At 40.7% G+C, this 27893-nt stretch overlaps 2 protein-coding genes across 2 annotated transcripts in view; one reads left to right on the top strand and one right to left on the bottom strand.

The window, feature by feature from the left end:
- The window catches only part of LOC120538226 (sodium- and chloride-dependent neutral and basic amino acid transporter B(0+)-like), a 39489-nt gene extending 26674 nt beyond the window's left edge, over nt 1-12815 (top strand). Inside the window, exons 8-12 of the mRNA XM_039767681.1 lie at nt 586-704; nt 3000-3099; nt 4615-4724; nt 11828-11995; nt 12429-12815. Coding sequence (XP_039623615.1) covers nt 586-704; nt 3000-3099; nt 4615-4724; nt 11828-11995; nt 12429-12623 — 692 coding nt within the window. The 3' untranslated portion in view covers nt 12624-12815. The remainder of the gene's footprint in view (nt 1-585; nt 705-2999; nt 3100-4614; nt 4725-11827; nt 11996-12428) is intronic.
- Nucleotides 7922-9970, bottom strand: LOC120537509. The gene is made up of 2 exons (XM_039766501.1): nt 9103-9970; nt 7922-8526 (listed from the first exon to the last, which is right to left on the bottom strand). Exons 1-2 carry the CDS (start codon nt 9448-9450, stop codon nt 8170-8172), a joined length of 705 nt encoding a protein of 234 aa, XP_039622435.1. The 5' UTR covers nt 9451-9970; the 3' UTR covers nt 7922-8169.
- Nucleotides 12816-27893: the final 15078 nt, after the last annotated feature.

The following is a 27893-nucleotide window of genomic DNA, read 5'->3' as shown; positions in this document are numbered from 1 at the left end:
TGTAATTATGTTCTCCCAGTTTGACTACTGCATTTCATCAGTGCATATCAAAACCTGCTGCTGTGTCAGGACTAAAGTACAATGCTAAACTGTCTGTCTGTAGCAAGAGGCTGTGATTTTCTAATAACAAAAATGGCAAAGCGTGCTGATGGGATGAATGGAAATCAGGACTATCTTAACCAGCATCATTGGCCCTGGGGCAAAGTAGTGTGCTGGGGCCCCTGTTTTGATAGCAAAACAGAAACATGCAAAGGCATCATAAACATTGTGGGCCCCTATGCTCCTGGGGTCCCTGGCCAGTGCCCATACTTTAAGGTGACCCTGATGGAAATGACTGTTTTCCTATAGCATTTTAGTAAAGTGTATAATAACAGACAAGACAAGAGAAATGGAAGTCATAGAAAAGGGTAAAACCTGTCTGGGTTGAGTGACATCCAAAAGTGTGTCAGAACCAACTCTCGGTTACTATGTTTCATATCAGGTAGACAACCCTGGCTAGAGGTCATCTAAGCACATATTGCTTCATGAAAAACTCTTGATTTTTTTTTCTGGAGTTGCAGTAAATGAATGCTTATCTTTTCCTAGAAACCATTACAACAGCGCTACAAGATGAATTTCCCAAGTACCTTCGTTCAAGGAGAGCCCTCATTACAGTAGTTGTCTGTGTTGTGCTTTATCTTCTTGGCCTGCCCTGCGTAACTGGGGTAAGTAAATCTTTTGAGTTAACCTGATGGGGGTAGGGGGGAGGGAACAGTTTAATATGGAAAAATGGTTAATTTGTCAAAAATGATAGTGTTATTACCAAGTAGCTGATAATGTAATGAAAAGTGACGATGATGTCTTGTAACGACTAAGGAAGTGCACTTCTGATCTCAAGGCTGAAGGTTTCAAATCACATCCATGTCTGTCTAGGTGATACTGAGCACGTTACTTCTGCCACCAGTGCAGCAGCAGTTAGGAAGTAAGGATGGATTTTAAGAACTTTACCATTTGATCTTCATTATGGAAGATCATCATTATAAAGTACCTTTCACTGCATTGCCCATCACAAAGTGATTTTCCAAAAGCAATACACGATTGCAAGATAATTAAAACATAAGGCAACCACAGATGTTCTGAAGTTTATTATAACATGAGTGAAATTGCCTTTTCTTGGCAAAATCTATCACTAAACTCGTCAACAAATAAGTCATGATTTGAAGGAATGTAAGGTGATAATTCAGCAATACTTTGTTATATTGTTGAGGTACACCATGTCTGATTTGATATCCTTATGTGAAAATTATAGCTTCCTCTTTTGATTTTTATTAATATGCTAAATTAACATTATTTTTCACTCAATCAGTTGTTCTTCATTTAATAAGACACGGCTTGATATGAATGTTTTTTAATGTGCTAATACTACAAAATCTTAGAATGGAAAGAGACACTGAAGTGTTTTGTGAATGAACTTGGAAAGTGTTTTGTAGCAGTTGCTACATAACGTATTTAAAATATAGGCAAACTATTGTCAAGGTCAAAAAAATAACTAACCATAATTTGTGGTGAATATCCTCGAATATGATCTGAACATCTGTAAGTTGATAATTCAGCTATACTATTAATTTACTTGTTCTAAAAATAAAAAGTCATACATCTTTCCATTTCCCGAACCTTTCTAATCCAGTTTTAGGTTAGCAGAGATCAAATCTTCCAGCTTTAACATAAGCACCAAACTGTTGCAAGATGCAGTCACACTTACTCTTACCAGGCCATTTTGGAGTGGTCAGTTAACTTGCATATCTGTGGCATGGGAGGAAATCAGAATAGCCAAAGAGAAAACCCCTAACACTCTTCACAAAGTCCATGATTGTGAGAAAAACTAATCCAAAGTACCTGGAGCTGTAAGAAAGCAGTACTAGCTACTGTACTCCCTTGTCACATTAAACAAATTCGGGTAGTTCATGTGTCTGGGAAAACATTCTGTGATATAAAAGTTTGTCTTATGAAGTACAAATCATAATATAAAAAAGGAAAAATAGTTCATATCAAGATGTAAATACATGGGCGGCACGGTGGCGTAGTGGTAGCGCTGCTGCCTCGCAGTTAGGAGACCCGGGTTCACTTCCCGGGTCCTCCCTGTTTGAGTTTGCATGTTCTCCCGTGTCTGCGTGGGTTTCCTCCGGCGCTCGGTTTCCTCCCACAATCCAAAGACATGCAGGTTAGGTGGATTGGCGATTCTAAATTGGCCCTAGTGTGTGCTTGGTGTGTGGGTGTGTTTGTGTGTGTCCTGCGGTGGGTTGGCACCCTGCCCGGGATTGGTTCCTGCCTTGTGCCCTGTGTTGGCTGGGATTGGCTCCAGCAGACCCCCGTGACCCTATTCGGATTCAGCGGGTTAGGAAATGGATGGATGGAAGATGTAAATACTATTAAATAGGCACACCAAAAAAAAAGAATACACAAAACTAAGTAAACATGGCAGTCGACTGAAGAAAGTAGTCATTAAATGTGCGGCCCTCAGGTTCTCAAGGTAAATGACTGTTGAACAAAATTTAAGTGTAAATTTATCATTTTTATTATTTGTGCATTTTTGCCACTATAGAAAGTACATCATGTTAAGTGGCACCGCACAAAGTAAGGGGCCCAAGGTAATTCAAACACCTTGTGTTATTTATTTGGTGTCATTTCAATATGCTAAATTTAATTAGATTATTATGGAAATATTTATTTATTTATTGCTGGTAGAGTAGTTAGGCTCGTGGATCCAGTGTTCTGGGTTCAAATCATGCTTTGGATTATTGTCTTTGTGGAGTTTGAATGTTGTCCCCAGGGACCCCCAGTTTTTCTCCCAAATGCTAACTGACATGCAGGTCAGACAAACAGAAAAACCGATGACCCTAAATTGGTCCAAAAAGAAAGTGGATGTATGACTGGTCGGTCTGTCTGTCTGTCTGTCTGTCTGTCTGTCTGTCAGGAATGTTGTATCAACTTCATTAATTCATCATGGATGTCTTCCATAGGCTGGAATCTACTGGGTGAATTTAATTGATCACTTCTGTTGTGGATGGGTACTTGTAATATCTGCTGTCTTGGAACTCGTTGGGATAATCTACATCTATGGTAAAATAAACTTATTTCCAAACTTCTTTGTCAGGCTTATTTTTAACAGCTGATAATGAGCTGTGTGTATGTTCAAATGCCCCATGTGAGAAATGAGATTTTTTTCCATTTTGATTTATGGAAGCTACTGTAAGATTTATTGATTGTAATAGCAAATAATTCTTTTTTTAATAATTTGTGTCTTATAGGCCAAGATTGTTTTATTATACACTGTTAGTGAAAAGAATGGACATGTCCAGAAATTTTCATGTTATTAATTGAAATTTATCCCTTTTTCATCAAAATACCATTGAATTCCATTTTAAAATATATCCAATACATTACTAGAGTTTTTAATGACTGTTGCTGCTTGGATAAGCTAAGAGAGTTGACCATTCGGACACTCAGGGAATTGCTGCTGAAAATGGAGCTTTGGAGTCATATGTGAATAATAAATAACAAAAATCAATCATTTCTAGCAGTAATAGCCATATTATTAATGCCATACCCGTATTTCTAAGTCAATTTCATGGTATCTTGATAAAACAATCATGAAAATATCTTAAGTGTGTCCAGACTTTATATATAATAGAAATAGCGAGACATCTTTTCAGGCGCAAATCAACAGATTAGACTGGCTGAAGATGGCAATTGAACCCATTAAGAGAGGCAGGTCCAGGAAACCATGACCCAGAAGTGAACATCACTGGTGCTTACAGTCGTCATTAGGCAACAGTGGCAACCCTTCACTTAGGGTGGAATTACCATTAGATGTGCCCCCAAGCGCACATGTATGACACCTTTTACGTATACCTGTATACATACAACTGTCAAAGCATACAAGAAAACCGGTGTTGTCACCATCAAATTCATTAAAGATGATGGATACAAATAAATGAATAACTTTATGATGCACACAGACATAAATGTAATTTTAGGCGCTTGTAGTCTTGTAGGTTATTAAGCTATAAATGTAAGTAAATACCAATATAAATTAGGATATGGTAGAGGCAATTTGCAATCAAGAAGAAGAAAATTAATTAAGGTCATTTGTATCTTGAACAAAATGTTACCTCAGTGTCCATTGTGATTAGAAAATGGAAGGTAAAAATCCAGGTGGTCTCTCATTGCCACTCGGGTCCTTCTTCGGTACTCAATGGAGCCCAAATGTTCATGGCTGTGGTGGGCTCATCTGGTGGTCTAACTTTGGAGTCTGCCAGCAGTGAGTTTGTTGTCTTTCATTTCCTCTGAGGTCATTTTCAAGGCCAAAAATACAGTGATGTCATGCATAACTTTCAGGACACTATAAAAAAAAAAAAATATATGTATACAAGCCTGTTTAACAGGAGAATTTCTAAAGACCTAAAAACCTGACTCAATTGTAACTTTCTGCCATTCTGTAGATAGCGCATCTTTTGTTATTTTTGTTGGTCAAGGCCAAATCAAACCCTTTTGGTTTTTGTTTCATAAATTTTATAAAACTGTTATGTGAAAAGTTTCGCTATCTCATTTTGCTTCTGCTCATTTGTTCTCCAGGAGGAAACCGATTCATCAAGGATATTGAAATGATGATTGGCAAGAAAAACTGTTATTTCTGGTTGTGGTGGAGAGCTTGCTGGTTTTTCATTTCTCCCTGTTTACTTACGGCAAGTACTGCATTTGAGTTTTATTTTAATTTTGAAAAATTCATAATATTGGAGATGTAAAAGTGAGGATCAATCAGACAGGTGCTGTCCATCTCCAAACAGAAATATCTGGAGTGGTCTCCCCTCAACTTTCTCGTATACTCAGATATGGGGATGGACATCTGAGGAGTAAACCACAAGACAATGGTTATATTTTTATATTATGTACATTAAAGAACCATCAACAGCAAATCAAATCAAATTAATAATATATTAAACAATTGTTATAAAAGTAAAGTTGAATAAACTGGACTCTGCAGCTGCAGGAGTAAAAGGTAAAGTACCACTTCCAGTTAGCGGAAATAGTCTAAAAGTTGATAGAAATCTTCGTTTTGTACCTAATACTTGTATGCAAAATTTGGTTGACCGAAGTGAAAGCGTACTCAAGTAATCGTGTTTACATACACACACGCACACAAGTTGAAGGACATTAATAGCTTCATGGAAGCACAAAGGCATTTAAGTCAAGTCGTTTACATAAATAATACCAAACAGGATTCAAGTACCTCTAAGCATATTCGGCTGAAAATAACTGTATGAGAGAGATGCACTTCTTGTTAAAATGAAAGCTTGTTTTGTTATTTTCATGAGAGGAACAGACCCAAACCTATCTTAGGTCAAGTTTGAATTAAGCACTATAAATGTACAGTGTGTGCTAAAACTGCAAAACAAATCTTCACAGTCTCTGACCTAACATTGGTACTGCAAAAGCTTCCTCTTTGTAATATGGTATTTTGTACTGTATTCATTTGTGGTTAATTTGTTCAGTCCTGAATTTTATGCCAGTTTGAGGGAAATGTCATATTGTCTTTTTTTGTGTTGTATGCCCCCACCCCCCCTATATTGAGGCATAAATAAACAAAATGGTAAAAATTCAGCGCTCAACTCCACTAAATAAGGGCACTCATCTGTCCAGATCATTAGTGAAATTAGGAAAATTGCCATTTAAATTTTAATAATAATTAAAAAATACATTTTAAAAATAAAAGCTGACTGTTATGCAAATTGTTGTTTATTACAGTGGTTGTGGCTGTAGCTTTATTTATCACAACCTGGCATGTACTTTAGCAATGTATACGACACAACCCACCCCAAAAATGGTCAGCAGTGAGCCCCTTCAAATACCACGGAATAATTCATACCTGGGAAATAATACGTCATATATACAACCCAAGCAGAGCTTACTGGGAACGTATTTGTAGATATAAGTCTTAAGAATTAGTAAGCTGTAATACCATTGTACATAAATATTAAGAATTAGTAAGTTAATGTGATTGTACAGCAACACCTTTTAAGAGGCTAATTCCACCTCTCGGTGAGTGTGATGTACTTATAAAGTGTCCATTCTCAGGTGGAAAGTGTTCAGTCAGGAAATAATAAAGCAATCCTCCTCTCCATTTAGACTTCGCCCCAAACATAAACCTCTCAAGTGTTTCGTATTCTAAGACTTGTGGCATTTCCATTAATAAGTTACTGTCTGAAAAAAACAGGTAAACATAAATAAAATTAGTTTTTTTTTTTTTTTTCATTCTTCCTCACTTCAAAAACATTAACATTTGACTTGTATTGGTTGCAGTAGAAAAATGTCACAAGGGATATTTACAAATGAAATCTTTGTGGATATACAGTACTTCACCTCCCTTTAAAACCAAATTTAATTTGTGCATTTTGTTGAAGGTTAAGATTCCTTTCTGTTTTAAAGCAGTCTTTAGTTTTTACAAGGGTAGAACTCTATACAGTACAGTAATTTTGTATTTTTGTATTTTGCTCTTTTCACTTTATAACTAAAATTATATTATCACCAAAACTCTCTACATTATGTCTTTGACTGGTTATTCTCCTTTGCGTTGTAATTAAGGAATCATGCAGGAAACCTAAAGTTCCTCTTAAATATTAAGTAACTGTGGCTAATCTCTCTCTCTCTCTCTCTCTCTCTCTCTCTCTATATATATATATATATATATATATATATATATATATATATATATATATATATATGTGGCAGTAGGGGCTAGTGCTCCCTTGAACCCTCAGGTACAACTCCAGACACCAGGTAAAAGTCCAAGACTTCTTTATTTCTTCACAGAACGTGCACAAAGCCCCCTCCACACTTCTCATATATTTCACTACTAAATAAACAATCCACTAACTACAATAATCACTCCTCCTCACCCAGACACTTTGCTCCTCTCCCACCCAGCACAGCTCATTGTCTGGAGCGAGGCACCGCCCTTTTATAGCCCCTGACCCGGAGGTGTTTCTGTCCCAACAGTCCATAGTTCCTTTTTCCTTCCGGGTCAGGGCAATCAGTCTTTTACTTCACCCCGGGAGCACGCCATTCCTTCCCGTCACGTGACCGTGCCGTACTCCCGGGTCATAAGGCACAACAGAGTCCACAAGTCCCCCCACAGCGACTCCTGGTGGTCCCCAAGGTACCCAGCAGGGCTGTGTATAAACACTACAGAGTCCATAAGGCCCTGCTGGACCTCAGGGCACGATCCTGCAGTCGGGAGAGCTCCTCTTGGCGGCCTGGGGGTGAGGACCGGCATGGGAAGCCGGCAGTCCTCCACAATATATATATATATATATATATATATATATATATATATATATATATATATATATATATATATATATATATATATATATATAGCAGGGTACAGCCCGGACACAGACAGGCAGACATGTTGTGTTTATTTACAATACTATGTTACAAATAAGTGCACTAACCCAGTGCCGCAGCACCAATTATCCCTTCAAGTCCTGGCTGCACAATGATGCCTTGCTCAGTCCTCAGACCACCTCCACTCCTCTCCTCCGAGCTCCGTCCACTTCCACCCAACTCTTGCTGTCGACTGGAGGGAAGCGGTGCCTTTTATGTACGCCCGGATGGGCTCCAGGTGCTTCCTGAGGAGCTTCCGCCGACACACCCCCGTGTGGCGGAAGCACCAACTGTGTAGCCAGAATTCCTCCAGGTGTTCCTGCTCCTCTTCCCCCCAGCACTTCCTGGGTTTCTTCAGGCACCGGGGCGCCGCCTGGCAGTGGCCACGGGCCCCTACATGGTTGGGCTTCCAAGCCCCTTACCCGAGGCCACCAACAAAACCAAGGCGGTTGCCCCCTCGTGTTCGGGAGGAGGCACCAGCCCTCCTCCGGTCCTTTTGGGCGTCCCGGCTAGGCTCCACCCCCAGCCGCCCGTGACAGTGCCCCACTGCCAGTGAAGACCCGTCCATCAGAGCGATACATCCCGAGAGGGCAGTACATCCCCGGAGTGAGTCCTACTCCATACCCAGGGCCCACCACAGGATCCTGGGATGCACCACTTCGGCACCCATTTCGAGGCCTTCTCGCCCCTCTGGTCTGCACCGCTCTCGCCTCTACAGTCCCCGCCAGTCGGGGCACCATCCGGTCACCAGTGGAGAGTCTCCCCACGGAGCAGCCCGTTCCAGGAGGGCAGGTTCCCAACGGGGTAGGTCCAACGGCATGTCGGGGCTTCAAACCTGCGAAGAAACAAAAGGGAGGGCCAGAAGCGCTGCCTGGACACTCGTACCGGGAGTCCCTTCGATCTCCACGCCTGCAGCGCTCCCCCCCTGTTGCTAGCCCTTGACTTGCCTGATCGGTGCCTCCGCCGTGGGTTCCATGCCCGTCCGTTCTTCATTGCCGGGACTGCTCTCGCAGGCGCTCCTCCAGCTGCCCAGGATTCTCCCTCTGCCTCCGCAGAGGACAGCCATTCCTCAGACGTGTGCACCCAGCAACACATCCCGTACTGTCGGAGGAACCAACAACAACAACAACATTTATTTATATAGCACATTTTCATACAAACAGTAGCTCAAAGTGCTTTACATAATAAAGAATAGAAAAATAAAAGACACAATAAGAAAACAAAATAAATCAACATTAATTAACATCGAATAAGAGTAAGGTCCAATGGCCAGGGGGGACAGAAAAAACAAAAAAAAAATCCAGATGGCTGGAGAAAAAAATAAAAAAAAAGAAATAAAATAAAAATAAAACTGGCATTCTCCCCTCGATTCCTCCTATCTCTCTGGGACGCCCTGACGGTCTGAGTCTCCTTATTGCGCAAAAAGAGACTCCTTCCTTTCTGCGTCCCTGTAGAGCGGCGCGAGACTGCCGCCGACTCGGGGCGGAGGGCGCTTGGACCTCGGGCACACAACAGCCCGTGTCCTGCCAGACCTCTCGCTGTCTCTCCCCTCATCACGCGCACAGCCCCCCGCAACGCATCTACTGTCGGAGAACTGCGTACTCAATGCTGATCGTTGTTATCACAGCCAATTTCGGCAGATTCTCCCTTATTCTTTACGGGGACGGCTTCGCTTACCTTCCCAGCCGCGTCGATCCGGCTGAAGTCTCCAGCGCTGAGCCGATCTGCCCACTGTCGTAGCGTCTTCATGGACGAGTTTGCCTTCACCTCCAGCTCCATCAAACATTTACGGATGATGCGTATTACCTGCAAGCACAAAGGGTTATCCGACGGCTGCCCTACCTTGCAGTCAGGCAGATCCGCCGGCCACCCCCTGCGGTGCTCTTCCTCCGGCCCCATCGAGTGCTTCTTCAACACGGGATTGACATTCCTGAGGCCCGCCTCCATCCAATCATCGGCAGGCACACCAGACACACCAACCATTCCCGTGCCCGCCTCAGAGTGAGACTTCCGGTCCTTGGCCATTTTGGCTCTGTTTCTCCTGGTGCGGTGATGTCGCTCCAAGCAGCTTCTCAGCTGCTGCGGCCTGTCGAGCTGCAGCGACTCCGTCTTTGCAGCCCCTCGTGCTGCTGCCTCTGCGTCGACGACAGCCCGAGGATCGGCATGCTGTTGCCACCGATGCGGATCCGGGCAGTCCCTGCCTGCAACACAAAAAGTAAGTGTGCCCCCGCAGGGCCGTTTGCCATGGGGCAGGGCACTCACCTCCCGCCTCTCTCTCTGGGGCGGCGTCCTCGCCGCGCTGCCATCCAGAATGTCCTCCGCGACAGTGGGCCTGCAGGAGCCCGCTGCAGTTCGGCAACGTCTTTTCACGTTACCCCGCACCACGGGAATATAGTCCGTTGGTGGACCGGTGGCGGTCCGTGAGGCAATTCAGTCCCGCAGGGTCGTGCGTGTGCCGCTCCCGCGGCGCGTGTATGGGCTAACCTGCTGTTCTGGACTGCCCACAAAATTATTTTTTTGGGGTCCCTGCCTTGTATCAGGCAGGAAGTCCCATCTGGGATGCCATTGTGGGGTACAGCCCGGACAGAGACAGGCAGATATGTTGTTTCACCACACACGTGTTTATTTACAATACTATGTTACAAATAAGTGCACTAACCCAGTGCCGCAGCACCAATCACCCCATCAAGTCCTGGCCACACAATGATGCCTTGCTCAGTCCTCAGACCGCCTCCACACCTCTCCTCCGAGCTCCCTTCACTTCCACCCGACTCTTGCTGTCGACTGGAGGGAGGCGGCGCCTTTTATGTAAGCCCGGATGGGCTCCAGGTGCTTCCTGCGGAGCTTCCGCCGACACACCCCCGTGTGGCGGAAGCACCAACTGTGTAGCCGGAAGTCCTCCGGGTCTTCCTGCTCCTCTTCACCCCAGCACTTCCTGGTGTGGCGGAAGTGCTGGGTTCCAGGTTTCTTCAGGCACCGGGACGCCGCCTCGCGGTGGCCACGTGCCCCTACAGAGTTGGGCTTCCAAGCCCCTTACCCGAGGCCACCAACAAAACCAAAGCGGTTGCCCCCTTGGGTCGGGAGGAGGCACCAGCCCTCCTCCGGTCCCCTTGGGCTTCCGGGCTGGGCTCAATCACCAGCCGCCCGTGACAAAATATATATATATATATATAGTTATCCACAGAACCCTCATTTATAAAATGCCATGTAAACCTTGATTCTGGTTATAGAAGTAAGGTCATTGGTCTCTGAGAAACCTGCTAAATTCCTCCGTAAATAACACAGATAGTGGTCATGTAAACCCTTACCCGAATTACTGTTATAGTTATTGTAGTTTTCTGTAGTGTTAGCATCACACATGCTTTCAGCAGCTACAGGTAGAAGTATCCACAAACTAAATTCCCAGTGGCAAATGTTCAAGCGATTGCATTGTTCCTTCTCCTGGCTGGAATAATCTATCACAACAACAAAACTGCGTTGTCAAATTGCTTTTTTAAAGTAACGAGTAATACTTTTTTGTAATAAAAATACCTGCGTTATTATTATTACAGCAGTCCTAGGGCGTAAAGCAAGAAGCACACATACCGGATCATTTGCAGGGACCATTCACAAAGTCAAATTAGGGTGGAGTATGTGCCGTGTGCAACCTGGTAACAGAAGCATACAAGTAAAGCGTCAGTTTGCTTAAATGTTTTTACAAATCACAAGAAAATTATCATGGATGTCATACTTATTTTCAGATTCACGGTTGCCGATGATGATGTTTTAACTCTCTTTTGCAATAAAAAATAACATGAATAAAATTCGGTTGTGGCCACCAGTGGGCGCTCCAGTCGACCAAGCCCCTGACACAGACCGACGCAGACTCACGTTTTGCCACACAGCACATGTCTATTAGAGTGGGGAAGCACTTTTCCCTTGCTTTCCACCCCAGCACAGTTCCAAAGCAGACCTAGCACCAATACAAATAAGTCACAGTGCTTTCTTCTTGTTTCTCTTTCTCTTTCTGCCCTCACTCTTTATCTGGCAAGCTCCGTCCTCTTCCACCTGACTCTGACACTCCTGTTACACAAGGGCTGTAAAATCCCTGCCGCACCCCCTGGCCTATCCCCACAGAACCCAGCAGGGCTGTAGAAAACTCTCAGCGTGCCCTGTGGGAATCTGTGGCGACGTAATGGTTCGGGTGAGGCAGCGCCCTTTATAAGCTACCTCCCCCTTTCCTTTCAATCGGGAGGAGTCCCGGTTGTGCAAGAATGACGGCCGCCTATTTCAGGCTACAAAGGTATTCCAAATACTGTATATAATTAATTAGAAAAGTTTTAATGTCAACAATTACAGTTTTCAAAGTGTATGACCTTTTTAGCAGTCAAGACTAATACAACTTTTTTTTTTACATATTCAGATCATATTTGTGTGGTCCTTGGTAGCATTCTCAGCACCTTCATATGGACCCATTCCCTATCCAGTATGGGGAACGGTGCTTGGATGGTTAATGATAGCCTTCTGCATCATCTGGATTCCCATATTTGCTGTTTTCAATTTTGCAAAAGCAAAGGGAGGCATATTGGAAGTAAGTCTAGAAACTAAAATTAAAGAGAATGTCTGCTGTTTATATTTTCTGCATCTTAGTGGGCTTATATGTAGATTAAATTACCAGCTAAGAGAAGAATTTAACAGCTATTGTTAGTATGTGAATAATTTATAATGAATACTTTATAACATGTGAACTGCAGAGTCAAAATTATTTAAATAGTATTGGTTTGAATGACTTGTCCTTGTGTTTGGTTAAACCTTACATTTGACATTTCGTAATATAATTTTAATATATTCAATAAATAAGAAGTGTTGCACCAAGGTAATATTGCATGATAGCTGTAATTTTGACTATCCTATAGAATTTAGTCTCATTAAGGATTTTTAAGCAGGCAAGATTATGAATATTTAAAAAAAAAGTTTTAAACAAAGAAAAATAAAATATTTTGATATTTCTTTTTCCAAAACAGCGCTTCAGGCAAATTTGTTCTCCTACACCTGACTGGGGTCCTTACCTTGAATGCCACCGTGGTGAAAGGTACAGGAATCAGGAGAGTCCACAGAGGATTCAGCAATCCAAGCAAAACAAAAATGATTTGTCGATTGTTTATGCTAATGATATGCTAATGATTTCATCGCCAAACTGTGATCAGATGCGTGTATAGGAGGCTACCAAAGAGATTATTGTAGAAACATCACCAGCAAGGAGTCAGATATGGTGAGATCTGAAGCCAGTGGGCAATCTCATGGGATAAATCACAAAGAAAATGTCATCTCTATGTGACACACATACAGCGGGTATTCATTGGCGCAAAGCATTTCTACATTTTGTGCATAATTTCTTTTAAAATCATATGCTTAGCCTATAGATCAAAATATTAGGGACTGACAACAAGAGTTTTTAGTATGAAGAAATAATAATTTTATAATTTTCACTGTAAAGTTTAAAGACAGTTAATAGTAGATATACTGTAAATAGCATGATTTTGTGATTTTATTCATAAGCTAGTCTGTTTCTTAAGTTCTGAGTAGATAAAAATGTTTTTCTACTGAATGTCATTGAGGACATCATTTTTGGCATCTTTACTGCTGGCAGTTTATTTGAATTTTATTTTATTGATGGGACGTTTCATGCTTCTAACTGTCATCATTTGTATGTGAAGAAAGGAACCTCTCACCTATGCAAAGATTGGGCTTTCATTTTCTTTTTTAGTTCCAGTTTGGTCAGTTGCAGTTTACACGGGTTTATGCTCACCACTGGTGTCATTTACATTTAACAGGGGTGAGGAGGGCCATTTGTCGTGATATCAGAATATAATCCTACCAAAGAATCACTCCAGTAGCAAGTAAATAACTTACTATGTTGCTCCATTGCCCTACTGTTTTGTGTGAACAACACAGCCATTTTGTGGGCACAGTCCAGTAAGATATCAATGGAGACTAAATCTGGGAGATGATAGTGTAGCTTAGCGCCTAATCACAGTATGTCATATGTACAACGGGCTGGACTTTATCCAGAGATCATGAGGCATCGATGATTTAATCATTTTAGAAAATGGACCACTTCTATGATATGAATTTATTAATGGGAATGAAATGTCAAAGCTTGGTAAATATTCTGAACAGACATATATTAGGTAGGTTCATTTGAACATCAGTGTTCATTTGCAAAATGATGGGATATGTAACTCAAATGTCTATACTGTAAAACTGGATTTGAAATCGTTCTGTGCACATAAATATACAGTATGTGAATATCTAGTAGACAGGGTATCGCATTATCAAGGTACTGTAAAAAAACAAGCAAACAAGAAAAACATTTCAATTAAATGTCCTCCATCAAGGAAGCACTTTATCAGTGAAAGAAAATGTTTTCACATTTTGTACTTTTTCAGTTTCTTCTTCAATGTGTATGTAAATAGCAATCTGAGTTTCTTTTTGTAGTGCATTTTAAAAACACTTTTTATGAACTATGTAATCTTAGATAATTTGAAAACATTTCATTGTATATATCCTGTTCTAATTTAAAGGGGGTAATGAATTCTGCACAGTTTTTGAACCCCACTGTAAAGAATAGAGTTTTTTATGTTGTTTTAAATTTCCAATAAATTTGATGACTTGCTTTGTTTGTTTCTTTCAAAAATTTCAATTGCATTCACTAATTCTTTACATTTCTTGGTATGCTCTTTCCTACACAGTCTTGACGTAATTGTTGTATTGGCTTCTTGGTGTAATAAATGTTTAAACTACACATTACAGGTTCTCTTTGATCCATTCATCCATGTCTCAGACCACAATAGTGGACCATTTTAGTGTATAGTAATTAGGACTGATTCAGGAACACTTCTCAAGTATTATGTACTGTTTTATACCTTTCAGTCAGCTCAGACATGGTAACTCATTAGTTATAAATTGATATCAATAATGTATGAGTGTAGTCTCTCATTGTCTTGAAAGGAAATGGCGTATTTTCCTAATTACAATACATTACACTCTCTTTTTTCTGTGATTAGATGTACAGTATATTACTAGGACCAAGAATAAACAGAAAAACACTAAACATGAGAAATAAAGTAACACCATTCACTGCAACCACCCTTCATTCTTTCACCTCAGTATACAATGATCAGTCACAGGAAAAGTGAATAACATTGATTATCTTGTTACAATGGCACCTGCCAAGGGCAGGATATGACAGGCAGCAGGTGAACAATCAGTCAGTTCTTGAAGGTGATGTTTTGAAAGCAGGAATGGTTTGAGGAACATGACAAAGAGTTGATGGTGTTGACTTGGATTTCAAACTCTCAAGTTCTCAGTCTCAATGAGCATCTGTGAAATGTGCTGGAAAAACAATTCTCATCAAAGAAGACCCCACCTCGCAACTGACAGGACTTTAAGGATATGCTGCTGGCATCTTGGTGCCAGATAGCACAGGACACTTTCAGAGGTCTTGTGGACTCCATACCACCATTGTTTTGGTGGCACAAGGTGGACCTACTCAAATATTAGGCAGGTACTTTAGGTTTAACGTTGTAGCTGATTGGTGTATTATGCCAAAAGGAGTGATGGTGATGCCCACTTGTCACATTCTCTAATGTGGACAGGTTAAGAAAGTAAAAGAGGATCATTGCAGCTATGGCCTCATTTTTCTTGGTATTACTGGGTGTTCTGTGTAATCCATGCTGCAGAAAGGTCCGGGTAAATTGAAAATGAGGAAAGCTAATTTCCTAAAAGTAGTGATGGCTTGTATTGAGAAACAAGCAATCCTTTGGTAGTTACTCTGTGCAAGCAGCATGAACTTGAAATGGTAATAGGAGGCAGAAAAAATAAAGAGTCTGAGGCAAAGGCAGAAACTGCAATTGAGAACATCTAGAAGAAAAAAAGACAAGGTGGAGAGGGTTGTAAAATACAGAATGCCAAAATAGGATGAACAATACCATCATATGTAGGAAAATGTACCAATAAAGGGAGGTTCGTCACATACAGTATTTAAATAGAGTAAGGAACTAATCAGGCTTCATGGAGAAAATGTTTAAATTGTGCTTCAATAGAGGGAGAGGAAATGAGGAAAAATCACAAGGGGGGCTGTTTATAAGAATATGGGATTTAAGGATTTACATGGTGAGAGTAAAGGACAGAGATGTGTTTTTAAAACAAAGCTGTTTTCAAGGAACTTCAAGTGGTAAGATGAGAAAAGGTGATAATATTTTTCAGTGCTTGGTGAATCTGCAAACAGAAGAAAAGAAAAGGTTGACAAAGGGTGGTTAGAGATTTCAGAGTAATTTCATTTTGGACTCAACAATCAGGTCAAGAGTTGTACACAGAATGGAAAAGTATTGGGTAAACCGCCCCACTAGCTGGGTAGGATGTAGGAATAATGACAAGCTAGAATGCCACCTGAAGGGAGCTGGGCGATGACAGCACCTTTGGTCACCAATTTGACAGAGTAGGCAGTAAGTAGCTTGACTAACAGACGAAGAGGGGGAAGAGAAGCAATCAGCAGTGACCTATTAAAGCTTTATATCATTGGGGCTCAGAGAAAGAAGAAGAGTAAAGAGGAACCAAAGAGACGGACCCAAAGTAGACAGATGAAGATATCATCTGTTTCTCAATGTTAACTATGAACTACAGTTGTAAACGGAAAGAACCAAATCCAGTCACTGAACATTATTCTTGCTTTAAAATAAAAAACAAAAACAAAAAAAAAACCAAGAAACTAAGGAAGATACTTGCTCGATATTTTACAACCAAAGCAAAAAAGAGAAAATTTTCTTGACATTTGTAATTTGATATTTTTAAACAATTTGATAAAACTATAAAGTAACCTTAATCTATACTAATAAAAGGCAAAGCCCTCACTCACTCACTCACTCACTGACTCACTCACTGACTCATCACTAATTCTCCAACTTCCCGTGTAGGTAGAAGGCTGAAATTTGGCAGGCTTATTCCTTACAGCTTACTTACAAAAGTTGGGCAGGTTTCATTTCGAAATTCTACGCATAAGGGTCATAACTGGAAGCTATTTTTCCCATATAATGTAATGGAGTCTTGAGTTGGAGATGGCCGCGGGGCGGAGTTTCGTGTGACATCATCACGCCTCCTACGTAAGTACGTAGAGAACAAGGAAGAACTCCAGCGATGAGCACAAAACGCCATTTCACAATTGAGAAGGCAGAAAAACATTATGAAGCAAATGATGCATACAAGCATATTCATAAGTACAGCTACTGCGGAAACAAAGCACGGCGTGAACCGTAAGTTTATATTAAATTAAGTTCATAGACAGGCTGCCACTAGCGTTTGTAATTTAGTGCCTGCCCATATAAGGCCGTCCATCAGCGGCAATCCAATACAAACACTGCCGGTAAATATTCACGTGTGAAGGACTGTGCTTATGCAGAGGAAGATGAGATGGTCAGGGTGGTGTTTGGCACAAACTCATTGAAACTGCGAGAGAAACTTTTAAGTGCGGGTCTTAGCTGACATTACGAGATGGCACCAGTACAGCTGGGAACCTTCGATGCAAGAACACCAAGCGGTTCACGTGAACTGACGCAATGCGCAGACAAAAAGCAACAGTTCCAAAGAGTGCTGAACAAAAACCGAATTACACAATTGAGAAGGCAGCAAAAAATATGAAGCGTCTTATACATACAATCATATTCATAAGTGCAGCTACTGCGAAACAAAGCACACGGTGGAAAAAGTGAATGTCCCGCTAAAGGAAGACAGCGTAAAAAAAAACCCGTGCATGCAGTTTGTCACATCACAGATAAAAAGGAAGACGAGCTGTTTATTGATGCAGTAAGGAACTAATCGATGAATGAAACCTCTTATCTTTACAACGATTGACAAACACGGAATGTAACTTGAACACATCCTACAAATACGAGCCTGATTGAAAGAAATAATGATAATCAAATCCTTGATGACAGCAACATTCAATAACACTCACAAAACAATTTCTGTATATTGACAATCATGTTACGTTATTTTTAAAATGTTCCCTTTTCTTTTTCATAACTTCTACTTCTCCACTGCGATACGGGTATATATATAAATGTATATATATACCCGCTCTAATACATACTTTAGCATAGACAAGCCACACGCTGTGGCGCAATTGTAGAGTCTTCGTCTCTAACGCCGACATTCTTACTGGGGATCATTGGACTTCCGTGACCGTTAGTAATTCTAAATACATCTAATTACAAAATGTTCAATGATCACACTGTTTTAGCCTAATGTACAAAATAATTTTGGCTAATGTTACTCAGAGTTTAAAGAGTAAGCTGGTCAAATTACCTTTTATGTTTCTGACTTATTTTTTTAAGAAGAAAAACTGCACTTTATGGTGAAATTTTGGTTATTATTATTTAAAGACAATACTATTCTGAAAATGTACTTAAAGTACTTAAACCACTAAAACCGTTTAAAATAAAAAAAAAAAAAAACATTTGTGATTTGGGGCAAATTTACGTGTGCGATTACATACGATTAATCAAGATTAATTCTTACACAGCCTCTAATTAATTGTATTAATTTTTTTAATCGAGTCCCACCCCTAATATATATATATGTAGATATATATATGTAGATTTGTATATATATGTGTATATACAGTATATATGTAGATATGTATATGTTGTATATACAGTATGTATATATGTGTGTGTGTATATATACAGTATGTGTATATATGTATATGTATATATATGTATGTGTGCATATGTATATATATAACTGTATATATATATGTGTATAGATGTGTATATATATGTATATGTATATATATGTATGTGTGTATATGTTGTCACACACGTGCGAGTAGGAGGCAGTCAAAGAGCCTAAAGGTGAGTGAAATCTCGCGAGACAAGGGTTTATCACGTGGTACTTACCTGAATCTCTTTCTATCTACAGAAAACCGGAAGAAAAATAAAACACTTTCCAATTTTAAATCCAAAATGGCCGCGATGACGTCACTTCCGGTTCCAGTCTGATGACGTCACTTCCGGTTCCACACTCGATTGCTCTGGTCTACTCTTGGTGACGTTGGTTCCATGGTCCCGCCTCCAATCGTCATTTCCTGACAACCATTTCCTCTCCCATCATCCCATCTGTTATAAAAACGCCTTCTTGTTGCAGTCATGTATTCACTTTGTACTGAAAAGTCATTTTGAATCAACTTTTTCATTCTCTGTCTGGACGACAATATATGGGGACATACCCCAAACCTTTTTCTAGTTTGAAAAGACTCTTGATTTATTACAATTGGCGTAGTCGGCAAGGATACATTGTTCATCATGAGCGAAGAACAGGACCTCAATACGGTACTTCATACCATCATGGGAGATCTCCAAACATTGAAGATACAGATGGGAGAAACCAGGACTCAACTTGCAGAGACCGAGGCTCGTTCTCGTGCTGGTGCACGGCCGGAGGTGGTTCGGCCACAGCCAATCCAGTTAACTCCTTTGACTGAAGAAGATGACATCGAGTCTTACTTTTTGATTTTTGAGCGTACCGCTAAGCGGAACGCGTGGCCGAAGTCGGAGTGGGCATACCTACTGGCTCCCTATTTGAAGGGAACGGCGCAGAGGGCTTATTACGATTTAACCGAGGAGCAGGCGGCCAATTATGAAGCTCTGAAAACGGAGGTGTTCAAGCGCTACGGCGTTTCACCAGAACAACAGGCGAGAGAGTGGAGGGAGTGGCAATTCGATCCAGAAAGGCCGCTAAGAACTCAGGGCTTTGAAGCTTGGGGTAAGGTGTGTCGCTGGCTACGGCCCGATATAAATTCCTCCCATAAAATGGCTGAGCTCCTGGCATGCGAAACCTTCGTGCATGCCCTCCCTGACCACATCGCCCAACAAATAAGAAAGCACACGTTCGAGGATATGGACACCTTAATACAAATAGCAGAGCGTCATTGGGCAGCCTATAAATCGGGGCGATCGGAACGGTCTTCTCGCCGAATCCAACAGATACGTGGAGCAGTCCTTGAGCCCCCCCGACAAACTCCCGAACCTGCCGTCCGTAGAAGGGACAGACTAGCCGGTCCCCCTCGCTGTTTCAAGTGCGGGGAGATTGGACATCTGTCCCCGAGCTGTGCCTACGAGCCTATGGATTGCTCGATAGTGAGGGGAGAAAGGTACTGTGCCGCAGTGAATAACCCTCTGTCTCTTCCATATACAGGTGCAGTTATAATAAATGGTAGAAAGGTAAGGGCAATGTTTGATTCCGGGAGTAACATTTCCATTGTTGCTGCCCGTTACGTATTACGCGACAGTGGACTAAGGGAAAACTAGTCTAAAATGTATTCATGGGGATATTAAATATTACAGAACTGCCAGGTGTGTAATATCGCTAGAACATAAAATAACCAGTATGGCTATGGCAGTATTACCCGATCCCCCTTTTCCAGTCATTTTAGGAAGAGATTGGAATAACATCAACAGCGGTAAGAACGTAACTGCATCTAAAAAGAATTTAGGCTTAGTAATGGAGAATAATGCTCCGACTGCCTCCACGCCGTGTCCCTCAGTAGCACGGATCCATACGGGTACCCAGTGCGAAAATTTTGATGTCCCATCGTCCTCTGCGGAACTGATACAGTCGGCCGAAGGCGTAGAGGCGATAGCCCCTCCCATTGAACTCGAAAGAGACCCTATTCAAAACTTAGCAACTCAATTTCGGTTAACCCCATCATCATTTAAAAGAGAACAATGGAATGATGATTCATTAAAAAATGCTAGAAATGCAATAGTATCTACCGATGGTTATACAAACCTAGATCCCATGCCACCGATGCCGTTCTTTGTAATTAAAAATGAATTATTATATAGAGTGGCAGAACACGAGGGTGAAGTGCGGGCTTTGCTGTTAATTCCACGTACGTTTCGGCGAAACGTATGTGAATTAGCACATGCCCACCTTCTAGGAGCCCATCTAGGCTCGAAAAAACTTTGGAGAGAATAAAACTCAGATTTTTTGGCGGGAGTTAATGAGGAGGTCAGGCGATTTTGCTTCATGTCCGAGTGTCAACTTCGCCAGATACCCAGACGGTCTAAAGCTCCTCTTATTCCCCTTCCCTTGTTGACATCCCGTTTGAGCAGTAGGTATAGATCTCGTTGGTCCATTAGAACCCTCGTTAAAAGGTTTTAAATATATTTTAGTTCTAGTAGATTATGCCACTCGCTTTCCAGAGGCTGTTCCTTTGCGCTCAGCGAATTCAAAAAATATCGCACGGGAATTAGTAGGGATATTCGCGCGTGTTGGGATCCCCAAAGAGGTCTTAACAGATCAAGGGACTCCTTTCACTTCAGAAACGTTCAGGGAAGTGGCCAAATTACTCAGGATAAAACATCTAAAAACATCAGTTTATCATCCTCAAACTGATGGACTGGTTGAACGTTTTAATCAGACGTTAAAACAGATGTTACGCAAGGTAGTTAGCGAGGACGGGAGAAACTGGGATCAGTTGCTTCCCCTCGTTTTGTTTGCCTACAGGAAGTCCCTCAAACCTCAACAGGGTTTTCTCCTTTTGAATTATTATATGGAAGACAACCCAGGGGGATTTTGGACATGTTAAAAGAAGGTTGGGAGGAGGAGGTACTCCCTACCTCAAATATTCTTGAATATATCGCAGTTACGCGATAGGCTAGAGAAAATCCGACCTATCCTAAAAGATAATTTAGAAAAGCGCAAGCAGCACAGTCACGTTATTATAATAGAAACACCACCATTCGGGAATTTGTCCCGGGTGATCGTGTTATGGTATTAGTCCCAACCTCCCATTATAAATTATTAGCTCATTGGCAAGGACCTTATGAAATTAAAGAAAGAAAAGGTCTCGTCGACTATTTAGTTAAACAACCTAATCGTCGACCGAGTGAAAGAGTATATCATATTAACTTGCTGAAACCGTGGAAGGAAAGGGAGCCTGATCCCTCCTCCGGACAGCCTAGTTCACTTTTTATGTCCTGTGCCAAACTTAATTTTGGTCCCGATTTGACACCGAACAGAGACAAGATCTCGAAAAGCTATCTTGTCTGTACCTGAGGTGGTGGATGAATTACCTGGGCGTACTGCGTTGATTGCACATGATATTATTACGGACCCTGGAGTGATTGTCAGGGAGAGACCTTACAGACTCCCGGAGGCAAAGAAAGCGGAAGTGGAGTTAGAAATTAGGCGAATGCTGGATTTAGGGGTTATCGAAGAAAGCTATAGCCCTTGGTCTAGTCCAATTGTTCTAGTTTCTAAACCCGATGGGTCTTGGAGGTTCTGTAATGACTTCCGACGACTCAATCAGGTCTCTAAATTTGATGCGTATCCGATGCAGCGAGTAGATGACCTGCTCGATCGGCTAGGAAGCGCTCAATTCTAACTACCCTTGACATGACAAAAGGGTATTGGCAAATTCCCTTAACGGATTCTGCAAAGAAAAACCGTTTAGCACTCCCAGTGGACATTGGCAGTATAGGGTCCTTCCATTTGGTTTGCACGGGGCGCCAGCTACTTTCCAGCGTCTGGTAGACACACTGCTACGGCCCCACAATTCCTTTTGTGCCGCCTACCTAGATGACGTTGTCATCTATTCCAGCACATGGAAGGATCATGTACGGCAGGTGAAAACGGTGCTTTCCACACTGGCAGCAGCAGGGCTGCGTATTAATCCAAAGAAATGTTTCTTTGGATTGAAGAAGCCAAATATTTGGTCTACCTAGTGGGGGGAGGTGTCGTGAAGCCACAATGTCTTAAAATTGATGCCATCATTAATTGGCCCCGTCCGATAAATAAGCGGCAAGTACAAGCATTTTTGGGATTAGCTGGATACTATCGTCGTTTTGTACCTCATTTCTCAGAAATTGCTACGCCCTTATCCAATTTGACAAAGAAGCGAGCACCTGTTAAAGTGGTATGGGATGATAAAGTAGATAAAGCATTTGGTGACTTAAAATTGGCCCTTACGTCAGCACCTGTATTAAAATCTCCTGATTTTTCTCTTCCTTTTGTTCTCCAGACCGATGCATCGCCACAGGATTGGGTGCCGTGTTGAGCCAATGTATCGACGGTGCTGAACACCCCATTATGTATCTGAGCCGGAAACTGCTGGACCGGGAGATGAAGTATGCTGCGGTGGAGCGTGAGGCTCTGGCGATTAAGTGGGCTATTACATCATTAAGGTACTACCTATTGGGGCGAGAGTTCACTCTGATAACGGATCATGCCGCTTTACAGTGGATGTCCCTTCATCGGGAGTCAAATCCTCGTGTCACTAGGTGGTTTTTGGATCTTCAACCATACCGTTTTAGCGTTACTTATCGTAGGGGTTCCTTACAGGCCAACGCAGATGCTCTCTCCGGGTCCACGACCTCTCGGTGCAGATCGCCCGACGGATGGGTCTGGGCTGAGGGGGTCATGTCACACACGTGCGAGTAGGAGGCAGTCAAAGAGCCTAAAGGTGAGTGAAATCTCGCGAGACAAGGGTTTATCACGTGGTACTTACCTGAATCTCTTTCTATCTACAGAAAACCGGAAGAAAAATAAAACACTTTCCAATTTTAAATCCAAAATGGCCGCGATGACGTCACTTCCGGTTCCAGTCTGATGGCGTCACTTCGGTTCCACACTCGATTGCTCTGGTCTACTCTTGGTGACGTTGGTTCCATGGTCCCGCCTCCAATCGTCATTTCCTGACAACCATTTCCTCTCCCATCATCCCATCTGTTATAAAACGCCTTCTTGTTGCAGTCATGTATTCACTTTGTACTGAAAAGTCATTTTGAATCAACTTTTTCATTCTCTGTCTGGACGACAATATATGGGGACATACCCCAAACCTTTTTCTAGTTTGAAAAGACTCTTGATTTATTACAATGTATATATATATAACTGTATATATATATGTGTATAGATGTGTATATATATATATATATATATATATATATATATATATATATATATATATATATATATATATAGCAACACTCATGACAATGACAAAACAATTACATTAACAATCATCTTACGTTATTTTTAAAATGTTTGCTTTTCTTTTTCATAACCTCTTTAACACACTACTTCTCCGCTGCGAAGCGCGGGTATTTTGCTAGTCATAAATATCTGCCATACCCTGATAAACCACCTGCCACCTCTGCCATCCTTCCAGCCACTACAGCCAACTATTTAATATTTTTATTACTCCGACACCCAGAGGCAGCTGAAGGCGAGTGGACGAGTGCCTTTTTCCTTCCTTCTTTAAAGTGGGATAGAGACATTTGTTCTTGAGTGATGCTTTCTGTGCTTCTACAGCTCTTTGTTCTTAAATTAATCCAAGATTAAAGGTCAGGCAAAGTCCAATTACTTCTCTCGAGCGCTCCAATGTCCCTTCACTGTGCGGGTGGTAAAAGCAAAAGAGAGACTCATACATGAGGGTTAAAATTAAAGAACATGTTCTCTAATGCCACCTATAGAATGCAACCTCTATTTCTGCATGGAAAGCAATCGGGTTTATAACGTGTAGCTTTAAATGTTTCCCATCACTGAGAGCACAAACTTTTTATATTCTTTCTTTAATTAGCAACAAATAATCAAGCCATATGATGCAATTAAACAGCATAAAATATTATAATGTCTTTATTAACATAATATTGTTTTCAGACACAAGCAATAGGAAGAACATTTTATTTTTACATGTTGAGTATTTGTGTATTTCTTTTTATATAATAAAAGATTTTATACAGTACCAAAACAGTATTCTAAAAACATCCCTTTAAACATCTTACCCCAGAGTTGCTTTAAAAAATTAGGATACTTTCTCAAAAAAAAGTGGAAAAAATACATTAAAAACATGGATACAGATGTGTCTTATTTTTTGCTGAAAACAGCATGCCATTTCCCACATTTAAAACTTAGCACTGGTCAGTGAAGTGAATAGATCTTCTTGTGTTAATGGTGCTGTGCACTTGTGGGCTTTATAAAGCACCTTACAATTGCATTCTCTGCTTAGGGCTTACGGTGTATTTATTGAGATTAACTTCTCGAGCTGTTTGAGGTCCTTTTGGCCCTGTCTGCAAAGCCAAAAGGGTTAGAAATTAAATGAACCCATTTTCTGATTTGTAAAGACACAACCATGAGCTCTGGAAACAAGCTCTTTCTCCAAAAAGAAGTCAGAAATTGAACTGGGGGTAAACATCTGTAAAAAAAATTAAATCAAGAAATTAAACAAGTTACAAAGTAAATCATTTCATCAAATAAATCAATTACATGTTAAGTGACAGTAATTCAGGCTGTGACAAGGAATAATGTTTAGTCCCAGATTATTTTAATGATTACAGTATTATTTAAAGTAAGCCTCTGTGGCACATTATCAAAAAAGCAGGACAGTTGGACAGATGTGAACAATATGAACAATGCCAGTATGAAATGCAGTACATTTGAAATAGAAACTGAACTGTGTGATGAGCAGCAGTCTAAACTCTACACACATTACCAACTTCAGAATTTGAATAACAAAATGCCATTTAAAATGGTGTGGAAAAATAAAATAAGAGAGCCAGTCAGATAAAGTTTTTGGAGGACCGCCGTGTATAATATCCAACGCACAGGTCAAAATAATTGCTGAAACAAGCAGGTTCAACGAAAACATTTGACAAACTCATAAAGTAAAACGGGGGGTATTTATACAGAAAAAGAAATGGCTACAGGAAATTAAAGGGGGGAAGTGACGTCTTGTTTCTGTCTTCTAAGTGACGTCATCATCGAGGGCCGGAAAGTACTCTTCGGCCATTTTGGCTCCACGATATGTTGTTTATTTTTCTTCCTTGCTTCTGCGGAGAAAGAAACAGAAAGGTCAGTACCCTTTTTTAACTCTCCATTTCTTGACCATCTACTCACCGTGGGTTTTGTTGACTCTCTAATAATCGCGCATGTGTAACAATGGCTAATATTTCTGTACAATGAAGAGCTTGTGCAACTCAAAACAGGTCCTCCCAAACTCTAATGGATCTCAGTAACCTTGGGTTATAATGGAAGGCCAATTTCCACCTTTCATTATGAATTTTGTTGAACCAAAAGCCTTTGTGTATAATTACATCTGTCCATCTGTTTTCAAACCATTTTTAGCAGAATATACTGTAAAGTGAAAAGGGGTGAGAGTCTACCCTGGAATCACTGCAAGCAAGGCATAAAGTTTTGATGATTATGATATTTTACTTAAATATGTATCAAAGTTTAACTTCAATGAGAGGCAGATGGAGATCCTGGACAGATCTGGGATCAATATTCAGAAATGTAAGAAATATAAAAGCAATTTAGCAGGAAAGGATGAGCTTACAGGCAGGATCAAAAATCAAGAACGTCAACAGGGAACTGCTTTGGAAACTAGTTTGCTCCAGTTAAACAACAAGGTCTATCCTATGAAACAATGTGTAATTGCAGGGCATGAAGCTTCGATAATTTTGCTGTGTGACTATGCCCATCACCAGCAGAGTTTGATGTAACATGGTAGAAAGTAACACATTAATATAATCGGATTACATTTCCCAGTAATGACACACATTGCAGTTTATATTCTTGTACTCACATTACAGTTACTGACTTAACGAGGAACTTGTGTTACACTTAAGTTACTAACCAATGATATGTAAATGTCTCAAAGGGTTGGAATTTTACTTCAAGGAGGTGAGTATGAAACCATTCTGCCTCCTCTACCTGTTCTGCACTGCACGAATGCACTCTTTTCACAAAGACATCGAGTGTGTTGAGTTTTGCTACTCTGACAGATCTCTATAAAAAATGTTCATTATTTTTTGATATTACATAATAGCTCATTTTAATTTGAGAACTTATTGAGTCAAACTTTGTCTTTATTAAGAAATAAAGATTTTGAGATTCACATTGAAAGATAATAGCATTTTAGTTTTACAACACATTGAAAATACATACAGGTTAACAGACCAGATTAGATAGCAGTCCTGGTAGACAATGATGATGCTGATGACATTGTGATCTGTAGCGATAGTAGGGAGCAGGTTGAGGAGACCCTGGAGAGGTGGAGATATGCTCTGGAGAGGAGAGGTATGAAGGTCAGTAGGACCACCAAGACAGAATACACATGTGTGAATGAGAGGGAGGTCAGTGGAATAGTAAGGATTTAGGGAGTGGAGCTGGTGAAGGTGGATGACTTTAAATATTTGGGATCAACAGTACAGAGTAACGAGGATTGTGAAGAGTGGTGAAAAATGGAGCTCAGGCAGGGTGAAATGGTTGGAACAGAGTGTCAGGAGTGATTTGTGACAGATGGATATCAGCAAGAGTACTGTCACTAAAGGACGGTAGTGAGACCAGCTTTGTTATATGGGTTGGAGACCTTTCTGCTGCTGCTGCCGAGCTGCGTGTTCTGCTTATCGTGCTGTGCATCAATCATTTAAAAGCCTTTACAGCAGCTGTCCTTTTATCTCAATGCCTTGTCTCACCGGACGTTAAGGTGTCTCTCACGGTACATCGAAGTGTCTTCCGAGAAGATAACGTATCGACTCAAGATTCTTTTTATTAAAATAGAGGGATGTATTTGGGTGCAATCTATATACAGTATCTTCCAATTGGTACATATTTTCATGGTTTTGGAGAGCAAGATACTTAGCAATGTGATTACTTTTTCAAGAAATAATTTAAAGAATAGAAAAGTAAAATGTAAAGATATTACACTACAATTAAATAAATAATTTGTAATGAATTGCTTTCTTCTACTCTGGTCACCTGCATGTATCTAGTAATATTAGAAAAATCAATAAAAAGTAGAACAAAACATTAAAATGTATTATGTCATTCTGATAGTATTTCCGGCTATGGTGCCAGTTCATCAAAGGGCACACTCACTCATACATCAATGGCCACTCACACCAATATATTTTGGAATTATCTGTTAACCGAACAAAAATATCTTTGGCATATGAGAGGAAAACCGAAACCCATGGATAAAGCCCAAGAGTATACAGAAAGAACATATAAATTCTATAAAGTTAGGGTGCTAACTACCGTGCCAAACAGAAGGAAATATAAACTATTTCAAAGGGCCTTAATTAAAAAATTTGATGGGATGAAAACAAGTATCAAAACACCAACCACATAACTGCTTATACCCATATCTGACCGAAACAATTTTAAATTAAGTATTACTTAAGCCAAAGTTGCATTTATACACATAAGCTGTTTTGAAAAAAACACTACTTTTTCCATGTAATAAAATACCGTAGTTAAAAACATATTTTTCCTAAATTAATTTACTTATTCTTATTATAAGACTGAATTTAAAAAAAGAGCTTTTAATGATGGTTATCATTTAAACTTGTAAATTTTGGATTCACCGAAATGGTGGCATCGAACAGAGTCAGATGCAAAGTTCGGAAGTCCAACGAGTGAACAGG

This window comes from Polypterus senegalus, chromosome 10 (assembly GCF_016835505.1).
Source record: "Polypterus senegalus isolate Bchr_013 chromosome 10, ASM1683550v1, whole genome shotgun sequence".
Classification (NCBI taxonomy): domain Eukaryota; kingdom Metazoa; phylum Chordata; class Cladistia; order Polypteriformes; family Polypteridae; genus Polypterus; species Polypterus senegalus.
Note: the sequence above shows the minus strand (reverse complement) of the source record. Positions and strands in the feature narration are given on the sequence as shown.

Excerpts from the sequence above, each read along its gene's own strand:
- LOC120537509 (XM_039766501.1), bottom strand. The coding sequence starts at position 9,450 with ATGGCCAAGGACCGGAAGTCTCACTCTGAGGCGGGCACGGGAATGGTT. Across the intron at positions 8,527-9,102 it reads GGATCGACGCGGCTGGGAAG|TACGGGATGTGTTGCTGGGT; the intron begins GTAAGCGAAGCC and ends TTCCTCCGACAG.